Consider the following 12449-nt stretch of genomic DNA (forward strand, 5'->3'; position numbering starts at 1 on the left):
TAAAGTTGGAAGGGGCCCCGAGTACCTCCACTCTTCCCTTAGCCCTGCATGTATTGCATCCTGTGTTCAATGCCTCTTCCCTCCCCCCCGCCAAGTCTGGTGTGACCCCTTACCCTGCTCCTTCCTTCCCATCTACCCTCCTGCTCTCCCTGCTCTAAGAGCTGTGTAGTGGAGTTGCCTGCTGAGCCAGGGATCAGTGGTAGGTCTGGGGGTGGGCTCTGAATCACTGTTCTGGAGGGGAGCGGTAGCTTCACTCTAACATACAAATTATGAAGTCTAGGGGTCAGGGTTTCTGTGGGAGTCATCGGGGAAGAAAACGATGTCTCATTACTTGTCTACTCCCTCCACACAGCTCTTTTTCCTTCTCTCACACCAAATTCCTACACAACTGATGTTGTATGCATCTTTCTCCACTTCTGGAAATTATGGAGTGTTTCAGAATATTTGTGAGGGTTTGGCAAGACTGATAATTCATTTAGTCTCCCCTCTTGCAGTATAATGTCTGAGGCCAAGGACATCCATATAACAAACATTTATTGAGAAATTATTATGGGCAGGTTCCTAGGTTAAGTGCTGAAGAGATGAAGACAAAAAAGATACAGCTCTGTCCAGACCATCAGATGGCTTGGTGTTGGGGTGCTGGATCCCACATGACCAGCTCCATGGTTTGGGTTCTCGATCTGGTGGCTTGAGAGACATGCCAAGCGCATGTGCATGTGTGCCCAGAATCCCAAGAAGAGGATGGAGGAAAAGGGATTGTAGCATGGCCATTTCCCCTGGGGGCTGATTTTTCACTTTCCCTCTCTCTGTCTCTCTTTCTCTACCTAGTAATCACAGGTACCCTATAACAAAAATCTGAAAGAAAAAAAAAAAAAAAAAAGTACAGCTCTCTCCTCTCAAGTAGCTGCTAGATTCTGGAAATGAGTGCCCAAAGTCATCGAGTGGGATGAGGATTCTAGCAGCGAGCCGTGTGAAATGATGGAGAGGTTGAGATGGAGTGCCAAATGGCGAGGAGAAAATAACGACAGGCTTCTTAGAGGACGTGGCACCTAAACACAGATGAAGGGCAAATGGGAGTGGGCTGACTGGAAAGGGAAGGGCTTGTGACCAGGTGGAGGAAAGAGCTAACCCAGAGGCCAGAGAGTGTGAGCAGCCTGCTTGTTCAGGGTACAGCAAGCCCATAGTTTGGCATGACTGCAGAATAGTAGTGGTGAGTGAAAGTGGGGGAGAAATGAGATGTTTAAGAGTACATTTCATCGAGGGGTTCAGTATTATTATTGTTCTTTTAAAAAAATAATGATTTTATTTCATTTATTATCATCATTATTTGTTTAATTTGATCAGAGAGAGACAGAGAAAGGGAAAGTAAGAAAGCAAGCCTTCAGGTCTGGGACTCGAACCAAGGTCAATCATGTGGGAGTCCAGCACCTTAAACACCACGCCTCCTGCTGGCCCCTGTTACTAAGTTCTTAAAAAAATTATGATGGGACCAGCAGTTAGCGTAATGGCTATGACACTGGACTCCCATGCAGTCGACTGCAGTTTGAGTTCCGGACCCGGTGGCTTAAAACTCACACTGGGCACATGTGCATGCATGCCCAAGATCCCGAGAGGAGAATAGAGGAGAAGGGATTGTGGCGTGGCCATCCCCCCTGGGGCAGGGGGGTGATTTCTCGCTTTCTATCTTTCTGTCTCTCTCTGTCTTTCTGGCTAGTACACGCGCCCTATAGCAAAAACTTCTCCTAAAAAAAATTATGATAACATGTGCACATGCATGAAAGAAAGAAAGAGAAGCTCCCTCAACAAGCTCTTGTCATGCTGTGGTTCTCTTCCCCAACTCTCTAGCTCGTCAGGATCTTAGGCATATTTGTGTGCCTGTTGTGTTTTGGCTTGACCGGGCTGGGGATCAGAACCTGCAGTTAGCCACGTGGCTTCTAGCACTGCAATTAAGGATGCTACTGACTGTGCCACAGGTTGGGCCTCAATAGTATTTTTCTTCTCTTTATTTATGATAGAGTGTACACAGGAGAGGGAGAGGAGCACCCTCTACAGGGTGTGGTCCTGCCATGATCCCTATCCTCCAGTCTTCCAGCCTGTCAGATATTGAGCGCTCATGCACATACCCTGTGTATTTCAGGGTGCCAGCCTGGGAATTTGCACCATGGTTGCCATATGGGATCTGGCTTCTCTTGGCCAGCACATTGCAGCTACACTAGAGCTGGCCCATTGAAGGCTGGTTAGTTTATTGTTAATGTGTGAATCTTCTTTTTTTAAAGAATTATTTTATTTAACTTTTTATTTATTTATTTTATTATTTTAATTTGAGCAGAGAGGGACAGAGTGAAAAAGACAAAGCAAGCCACCAGGTCTGGGACTCCAACTGCAGTTGGCCACATGGGAGTCCAGAACCCTTAACTACCGTGCCACCTGTTGGCCCCAGTGCTGTCAGTCTTCTTGTTCCCATCATGTCTGAGTCATCAGAAACAACTGCTTTTGGCAGCCACACTTCAGAGTTCTTTGATAGAATGAAAGTCCTTCTGTAGCTGTTGGGGCCCATAAATATCTTTTAGGTCTATTTGGTTTGTAGTACAGTTTATCTATTTATTTTTAGTTCTTAAAATAATTATTTATTTTATTTATTGTTGTTATTTTTAATTTGCTATAGGGCATATGCACGCACCAAAAAGAAGGAAGTGAGAAAGCAAGGCACCAGGTTCGAAACTCAACCCACAGTCAGCTATATGGGAATCCAACACGTTAACCACCACGCCACCTGCTGGCCCCTTTAGTACAGTTTAAATCAGAATATTTCTTTGTTGATTTTCTGTCTAGATGATCTGTCTGGTGCTGAGAGTGGGGTGCTGAAGTCTCTACCTATTATCACATTGGAGTCTCTCTCTCCCTTTAGGTCTAGTAATATTTATTTTATGTATTTGGATGATCGAGTGTCAGGTGTATATTTATTTACAATTGTTATATTTTCTTGCTGAATTGTCTCTTTATCATTATATACTGAATTTCTTTGTCACTTTTTTACAGTTTCTGACTTAAAGTCTGTTTTATCTGATATAAGTATAGCAATACCTGGTTGTTTTTCTTTTCTGTTTGTGTGAAATATTTTTTTCCATCTATTTGAGAACAGGGTCAATGTATAGTGGTCCCTAAACTGAAAAAGAACTTTGAGACCAAAAATCTAAGCAGACAACTCTATGAGGCACTTACCAGGAATTTATTAGGGGGTAACTTACAGATCAGAAAGGTTGGGTCGACAGTGACTCAGAAGCATGTACAGTGACCCAGTAGCTGTACCCTGCACCATCTTGAAGCAAGCTAAAATTTTTATCTTATTTTATTTTTTAGAATTATTTTTTTCATTTTATTTATTGTTATTATTATCATTATTATTTTGCTATGGGGCACATATGCTCACCAGAAAGAGTGAGGGAACGTAAGAAAACAGGCCACCAGGTCTGGGACTCAGACTGTGGTCAGTTATGTGGGAGTCCAGCGCCTTCACCATCTCACCACTTCCTGGCCCCCCCAAGCTGGAGTTTCTAAAGGGAAAGCAAAGGGGTTATAAGATGGCGTCTTGTTTGAAGATGCGATGGCCTTCATGTTCCCAAAATATTAGTCTTTTCCTAACAGAGGACAGCTATGTCAGTGAGGGCCTGGCATGACTGGGTTATGGGTAGAGAGCTCCAAGATGGCATCTGATAATAATGTTGGGGTCAGTCTGGTTCATTCTCACACCCATCCTATTTCTCACATCCATTTTAGTCTATGTGTATGTCTCTACTGGTGAGGTGAGTTTCTTATAGGTAGCATATTGTTGAGTTTTTATTTATTTATTTATTTTGGAGAGGTTTTTGCTATAGGGCGCGTACATTCTCCAGAAAGACAGAGAGACAGAAAGCGAGAAATCACCCCCCAGGAGGGATGGCCATGCCACAATCCCTTCTCCTCCATTCTCCTCTCAGGATCTTGGGCATGCTTGCACACATGCCCGGCATGAGTTTAAGCCACAAGGTCCGGGACTCGAACTGCAGTCGACTATGTGGGAGTCCAGTGACATAGCCATTATGCCAACTGCTGGTCCCAAGTCTTGTTTATTTTAATTCATTCAGTTACTTAATATGAAGTAATTTTGAGAAGGTTGTGAAAAAAATTAAAGTATGAATTTACTTTGTTGTGAAAAAAATTAAATCCATGCATAGTTGTTTCATAATATATATGAATATATTATGTATTTTTCACAACCTTTTTTTTTTTTGAGAGGTTTTTTCTTTGCTATAGGGCACGTGCGCTCGCCAGACAGACAGAGAGAGACATAGAGACAGAAAGCGAGAAATCACCCCCCAGAGGGGATGGTCACATCGCAATCCCTTCTCCTCCATTCTCCTCTCTTGATCTTGGGCACGCACGCACACGCGCCCAGCGTGAGTTCTAAGCCACCGGGTCCGGGACGCTAACCGTGGTCGACTATGTGGGAATTCAGCGACATAGCCATTACGCTAACTGCTGGTTCCCCACCAACTTTTTTTTTTTTGAGAGAGAGACTTTTGCTGTAGGACACATGTGCTTGTCAGAGAGACAGAGAGACAGAAAGCGAGAAATTATCCCCCAGGGAAAAGGTCACTCCACAATCCCTTCTCTTCCATTCTTCTCTTAGGATCTTGGGCATGTACATACCTGCACCTAGTGTGAGTTTTAAGTTGTGGAGTCTGGGACTTGAACCATGGCCAACTACATAGGAGTCCAGCAACATAACCCGTTATGCCATCTGCTGGTCGCTTTCACAAATTTTTAATCATACTTTTAGATAAGGGAAATATGTTTCCATGCAAATTTATTACGGATAGGTAAAGACCAACTCCAGTAGCTTTGATAATTATTTTCTGGTTGTTTTTAAATGTCTTTTGTAACTCTCCTTCTTATTGTTTGTTTTTGTGGTTTGGTGGGTAGTTAGAAAGGCTATTATCAAAAAGACAAAAAATAAATAAATAAATACTCCTGGGGATAAGGAGAAAGAATAAGTCTTTTATACTGTTGGTGGGAATGTAAGTTAGTACAACCATTACGGAAAACAATATGATGGTTCTTCAAAATTCTAAAAATAGAACTACCATATGCTCCAGCAATCCTCCTACCGGGCATATATCCAAAGGACAGGAAGTGAGTGTGTGCTAGAGATTGGTGTCCTCCCATGTTACCGCAGCTCTGTTCACACTAGTTATCATATTTTTCCAACTAACTAAAAGAGAAGATTTTGAATGTTTCCAACACAAAGTAAGGATAAATGTTGGAGATGATGAATATGCTAATTACCCTGATTTGACCATTGCACATTATATTCATGTAGCAAAAAAATCACACTGTTCATCATAAGCATTTACAATTATTGTGTCAACTTAAAAAGTAATAATTGCGGGGCTGTCAGGTGGCATGGTGGTTAAAGGCGCTGGAATCCCACATGGCTGACTGCGATTTGAGTCCTGGACCTGGCGGCTTGCTTTCTCACTTTCTTTCTCTCTCTGTCCCTCTCTGGTCAAATTAAAATAAATAAATAAATAAATAAATAACGTTAAATGAAATAATTCTTTAAAAAAATAGTGATTGTCTTAAATGCAAAGTTAGCAAGTTAGCAAACGTGTGTTAGCAAAACTTTGAACCATTTGTATCAAGGAACCTTTTCAGTGGCGTCATTGTGGTAGGACACAAAGGAAGAAGACCGGTGCCTCAGCCGTGAAGGGATGGCGTACTGCCCGAGGAAGCTGAGAGCAGTGCTGGCTACTGTGTGCTGCCCCTCTCTGGCATGTACCTGCAAGCATGTTCCCCAAACCTGCCTTTCCAGTGCTCTTCCATTGGCCTCTGTCAGCTTCACCTCATCTCTGCCAGGCAGGCCTCATTAAATCGTATTGTAGAAGGACAGATGGCTTTTATTTTTCTTGCAAGCTATTATGCAACTTAAATCTGTGCTAGCATTATTTTCTCAGATCTTAGCTATTATAAAATTCAACCATTTCCATTTTGTCTTTACTCTCTTTTCTAATCAAGTGTTTCACTTGAATTTCCACAAATCTTTGATGTGTGATTATATTTTAATTTCCATATTTTAAGCCCTTTTTTTTTTTTTTCATTTCTTCATCTCCTACACTTTTGTTTTTGCTTTAATCACAGTACTGCAGATGCCAAGCGCTTGTTTTTCTTCCTCCCACCAGGACCTACATCGCTGTTTATGCTCTCCTTGCCTGCTATGCCATGAATCTCTCTTCTCTAAGGTTCTGACTCCTGCTTCATCACAGCCATGCTGTGTGGCCTTTCACCCTGGTGTGGCTCCAGGAAAAATCCAGAGCTAAGGCTGGAGAGTTTGCCTTTGCTGCCTTTCATCCCATTTTCTCATCTCTTTCCTTCTCTTGCTCTTTCTTGGTTTTAAATCAAGTGTACGTGCTGCCCACTAGCTGTGGGGAAGGGACTTGGTAGACCTTAGAGGGGATTCACCCATGGGTTACTTATAGTATAGTATGGGAGTTGGGTAGATACATGAGGAATTAATGCCGATAGAAATAACCAACTCTGCAGAAATAATAATTAGTGCAGCTTATTTCTAAGCATGAATAGTGTGACCTAGGCCTGGAGAGAAGGCAAAGCATGTCTTTCTGGGGGTGATCAGGCACAGGGGTTCCTTTTATTTGATTTTGAGAGTGAGAGACAAGGTTTGGAATTGGAATTTAACAAAGAGTTTTTCCCATCAGTCTGGCCCAAAAAGGCAGAACACTGGGGGGGGGGCATAGGTTATAGGTGGGTTTTACAGTTTTTAGGTTGATGATTGGAAAAGGAAGGTTTGCCAAGATCAGCAAAAGAATATTCTTTAACAGAGATAAGGAGGCTTAATATACATCCTAAGATAACTGTACCAGGGATGAGATGTAGGAAGAATCCTGTTATCAACGGGTCAAAATGGTCTGTTAGTGTTTGTGGGTGTGACTCCTTCCAGGTCCTCTGGAAAGGATTTTGGAAGTAGGAAAAAGCAGGCAGACTTCTGTCCTTACTAGGGTAAGGTTTAGTACTATAAGTGAGATATTTGAGGCACTCCCACAAGATCATGACTATCCAAAGCTGGAATAGTATGAATTGAGCAAGGGATGGGAGCACTGTAAGAAACTGACCTTTAATTAGCTAGTCACAACAGCAGAATGACATGACAGGGGTCCTTTCCTTTCCTTGCTGGGAGCCATGTCCACTCTGACTCACGTTGGCCAGGATTATTTCCTCCTAACTGCTTCTGTTTCATCAGGAAACCTCTCAGCATCCTTGGGGAGCAAATCTCCACCCCTGTTTCAGATTCCTTCTTGACTCTTCCGCCATGTCTTGATTCTATTGTAGTTTTCTTACTTGATCTAGGGACCATGTCTTCTTTCCTTCCTTGCCCCCATTTTTCCTCTGGGTACGACTGGGCAAGTAAGTATAGTCCTTTTCCTCGGGGCTGGCCTGTGTGTTTGCCTTGGGCCTGGGATAGAAGTGGGAGGTAGGGTTGGAAGCCACAGACTCAGTAGGAAGGGGCATGTCAGGAAGGGGACTTCTGTGTCTTTCAGCACCTAAGGTACAGATCAGTCGTCGTGCCCAACCCCCCCGCCCCATCTGCAGTTTTGCTTAATGTGGTTTCAGTTACCCATTGTAAGGGGATGAGTATGGTAGTAAGATATTTTGAGAGGGCCAGCCCCATAGCTTAGTGGTTAGGGGAGCTGGATCCCACATGGCTGACTGCATTTGAATCTTGGTCCTGGTAGCTTGAGAAACACACTGGGTGCATGTGCATTTGTGTTTAGAACCCTGAAAGGATGGAGAAGTGGAGGAAAAGGGACTGGTATGACCACGCACTGTTGGGATGCTCGTTCTCGGTTTCTCTCTGGCAAGTGTATCCACCCTCTGGCATTAAAACAAAAGTTATTTTGAGAGAAAGACCACATTTACATAGCTTTTTATTAAGGTATAATTGTTCTTTTATTACTATTATTGTTAAACTCTTGTTTCTAATTTGTAAATTAAACTATCATTGTATGTTTCAGAAAAGCATATGGTGTATTGGATTTGGTACTATCTATGGTTTCAGGAATTCATAGGCATCTTGGAACACATCCCCTGCAGAATAAGGAGTGACTACTGTACCTCCAGGTTGACCTAATTCTGGTACAGTTGTTTCTGCAGTCACTGATCTCATTGGTTAAGGTGGAAAAGAACCACAAAAGGCGGCGGTAATAATAGACTGGTTTCTGACCTGTTTCTCCTTGTGTACTTTCCCAAGAGATAGAGCTAAGATAAAGGGAAGTTGGCTGTAAGGTGAGCTGTCCTTTACGTATCTTGCCTCTGATGAATGTGAAGGTCTTAGCCTTCCTCCGCTTATCTGTAGAGTCCTTAACATCTAGCTCTTGGAAATCTAGCCTTTGGCAAAGCACCTGCTCAAGGCAAAACACTTGTGGGAATCTCGCTGCTGAGACAGAGCACAAAGGTCCTTTCTCTAGATTGAGCAAAGTCTCTTCTGTTTAGGCTCAGGCTAGTCCGTGCTCCTTCAAACTCCACTGGATACATTTTTTTGTGTTGTCATCATTCGAGGGAGTAGGCCATTTCATGATTTGGAATCTCATGTATTTATATTCCTTTTCTGAAACTAGTAAGAGAAAGTTACAAAAATACTGACTTTGTAAAGTGAGCTTCAGAGTGGGAGCAATTGGTACATGGGACTATTTATTGAATGCGAAAGAGATTTAGTAATATATACAGATATCACCCAGCAGACTGTATACCTGGAGAAGAAATTATGCAACAAATTTCAGGGACATATTTGATATGTGACATTAGGAATCACTTCCTATGGAAAACTATTCAGTAATGATCCTTCCCTGTACTTACATATAATTTTGTGCTTTTAATAAATTTTCTATGTGTGTAAATCCTCGAGATAGAGAAGCTGAGGATTGCTGTCATCCCCATTTCACACTTGCCTGTAATAAAAGTAAAGTCACAATAGCCTTAGATTAAAACCCATAGCCTACTTCACTTTTTTCTCTGCAACCTGTTCAGATAAAAAATTTTAATGAACCTGTAATAAGAGAAAAATAAACCAATTGGGTAAGTTTTCACCACACCGTTTAATTTCTTTCTTTTTTTAAATATTTTTTTCTTTTTCTTGAGATAAATTTTTGCTATAGGGCATGTGTGCTTGCCTGAGAGACAGAGAGAGTCAGACAGAAAGCAAGACCCCCCCCCGCCCCCCTTCCTGGAGAGATGGCCATGCCACAATTCCTTCCTTCTCCATTTTCCTCTCGGGATTTTGGGCATGCATGCACATGTGCCTGATGTGACTTTTAAGCTGCCAGATCTGGGATTCGAAGTGTGATTGACTACATGGGAATCCAACGACGTAACCATTATGCCATCTGCTGGTTCCCTACCACTTAATTTCAATTCAAGGAGCTACCTTTTATTCTGAGTTTCTTCTAGCAAATACTAAATGCCGGCTATGTCAGGGAGTTGCTCTAAATACTGGATATAGCAGTGAACAACAGAGATACTAACTGTACGTTCAAATGAGGGAAAAGAGGTAAAAGTAAACAATAACATATCAGTAATTTCGAGTGATGATAAGAGCTCTGAAGAGAATAGAAAATGGTAGTGGTAGCTTGGGGTGACTTTCGCTGGAAAGATCTGCGAAGGCCTCTCTGCAGAGGTTTACATTCAAGGTTTACTTTTCAACTAAACCGTGAGGAGACAGGCCTAAGAAGGTCTGGGAAAAGAGCCCTGTAGGCAGAGGCAAGAACAAAGGAACAGGTTCAGTGGACAGGAACAAACCTGTGTTCCTAGAGAACTAAAAACCAGGCCTGCGTGGCTCTGGCTTAGAGGTGGCATGGGGGGGACAGGACAGATCGTGAAGGCCCTTGTGGGCCACAGTCAGGGAGTTGGCTGTACCAGTAATGACTTGTTTTCTCTACAGTTTTAGTGTGAAAATGCCCTTGTCGACGGTTATATTAGATTTTAGATTGATATTTAAATATCATGCTTCTGGCCAGCTCCATAACCTAGTGGTTAAGGAAACCAGATCACACTTAATATTTGAACCTGTACCCGAGCTCGAAAAACATGACAGGTGCCTATGCAGGCATACCGCAGATCCCAATGGAATACAGAAAAGGCGGAGAAGGGATTATGGCATGACCATGCCTTATTGGAGGGTCCTTTATCTCTCTCTCTCTGTCTCTCTCGCAAGCACACACACACTCTGGTAATTTAAAAAAAATAGGGGTCATTAAGTAGCATGGTGGTTAAGGCACTGGACTCCCCACATGGCTGACCATGGTTTGAATCCCAGACCAGGCAGTTTCCTGTCTCACTTTCTCTCTCTCTCTTTGTATCTCTCTGGTGAGTGCACATGCCCTATAGCAACGTTTTTTAAAAATAATAAATAAAATTTTTAAAAAGCTTATTTTAAAACTCGTGCCTCTCTTGCGTGAGGACCTTAGCATCCTTCTACTTATCCGTAAGTACTGTTACCACATGCTGCTTTTATAATCTTATTTGGTAAAACTAGAAGTTGGTAACCCTATGTCAGTCACCAAACATCATCATCATCATTATTATTTTAATTTTACTGGTTATAAAATTCAGTAGTTTGGAAACGACTGCACTATAACATAGCACCCTCCCAATAGGAAAGCTTGAAAAAAGCCTTTGTCAGTAAAAAGGTAAACATAATATTTAGGGATCAGCAGTTAGCGTAATGGCTATGTCGCTGGACTCCCATGTAGTCGACCGTGGTTCGGGTCCTAGACCCGGTGGCTTAAACTCATGCTGGGCGTGTGTGCGTGCGTGCCCAAGATCCCAAGAGGAAAATGGAGGAGAAGGGATTGTGGCGTGGCCATCCCCCCTGGGGGGAGATTTCTCGCTTTCTGTCTCTCAGTCTGTCTGTGACTGTCTGGCGAGCGCATGCGCCCTATAGCAAAAAACCTGTCCAGAAAAAATAATTTAGAACAGTGCCATGTGGAAGTGTTTTTTTTTTTTTTTAAGGAGACATTTAATTCAAATTATCTTGGGTCTCAGATGTTTCTCTACTTTCCTTTACGCATTATCTTTTGTCTCTCTTTTCCCATCTTTTAATTTTTTTTCCAGAAGTTTTTATTTGTTAATACTTATTTCTTCCATGAGCTGGAAAGAGAGAGAGATGTACCGACAGACAGCAGCCCCAACAGGGTGTGATGCTGTGATCCATCTCCAGACTCAGCATCTGGAACATGGACACATGTATGACCAGAGTCATGTCATCGTGGATCATGGGCACACACATGACCAAAGTACTCAGGGAGGTCTCTGGACACAAACCGAGAACCTTCCCATGTATGTCAGCCTCACAGAATGTCACATTTTACCACTGTGCCACTCTCCAGCCCCACTTTCTCCTATCTTTAAGTTTATTAGTAGATGAAATAAATTTATCCCTCACTTAGGAATGACCTTGTTACAAGATTCTGGAGCTTCTTTGTGCCCAGTACTTAGAATATCCATTGCATTAGTGCCGTTCATCAGGGAGTAGCTCTCTGTGTAGCATACTCTAATCAGATGTTCCTTAAGCCTGTGTTGTGAGTAGATTAGCACCCTGCTCATTGCTGAAAATGACATTTAGAGATGAATTTACCCAAAACAAGGACAGAGACCAGGCTCAGTCTGGTCCATGTCAGCCATGGCTATGTCTTCCCTTTGCCAACTGAATCTTGCATGTACTGTTTCCATGTGTGATCTGTTTGTGAAAATGCCACTAAGGTTTAGTGTACACATGTGTGAAAAGGAGAATCCCTTCTTGGAGAGTCCAGGGAAACAATCACAAAACACCTCTGCCACGAGGTGTTTGAAGTAATCTGCGTTTTGTTCTTTCTCTTCCAACTTGATCCTGTAATCATCTGACCTAAGTTCAGAGAGTGTCTGGAGGCTAAAGAGTTGCTGCTCTGGAAGCCCCTGATGATCACCAGGCCTCCGTCATGGCATTGAGGCTATAAGAATCAGTCTTATTGCTGACCAAATGTGCCATGTTTACCATATGTCACTCATCTTTATAAAATAATTAAGGTAAAATACTAAACCACAGGTTTTTTTTTTTTGTTTTTTTTTTTTTTTTTTTTTTTTTTTAGATAACAGCAGAACTTTCTTCAAAGAAAATTTCAGTTGCCTAGTATATAAAACAGAAGTGGTTCTGGGAACCAGCAGTTAGCATAATGGCTATGTCGCTGGACTCCCACGTAGTTGACCGCGGTTCGCATCCCGGACCCAGTGGCTTGAAACTCATGCCGGGCGCGTGTGCATGCGTGCCCAAGATCCTGAGAGGAGAATGGAGGAGAAGAGATTGCGACGTGACCATCCCCTCTGGGGGGTGATTTCTCGCTTTCTGTCTCTCTCTCTCTCTCTCT

At 42.6% G+C, this 12449-nt stretch overlaps 1 protein-coding gene across 1 annotated transcript in view; it reads left to right on the forward strand.

Moving 5' to 3' along the window:
• MYO5A (myosin VA) overlaps nt 1-12449 on the forward strand; it is a 155576-nt gene that overhangs the window by 4385 nt on the left and 138742 nt on the right. Inside the window, exons 2-3 of the mRNA XM_014584250.2 lie at nt 3143-3239; nt 6995-7053. Coding sequence (XP_014439736.1) covers nt 3143-3239; nt 6995-7053 — 156 coding nt within the window. The remainder of the gene's footprint in view (nt 1-3142; nt 3240-6994; nt 7054-12449) is intronic.

The sequence above is a fragment of the Tupaia chinensis genome, unplaced genomic scaffold, assembly GCF_000334495.1.
Source record: "Tupaia chinensis unplaced genomic scaffold, TupChi_1.0 Scaffold146140_1, whole genome shotgun sequence".
Lineage (NCBI taxonomy): Eukaryota > Metazoa > Chordata > Mammalia > Scandentia > Tupaiidae > Tupaia > Tupaia belangeri.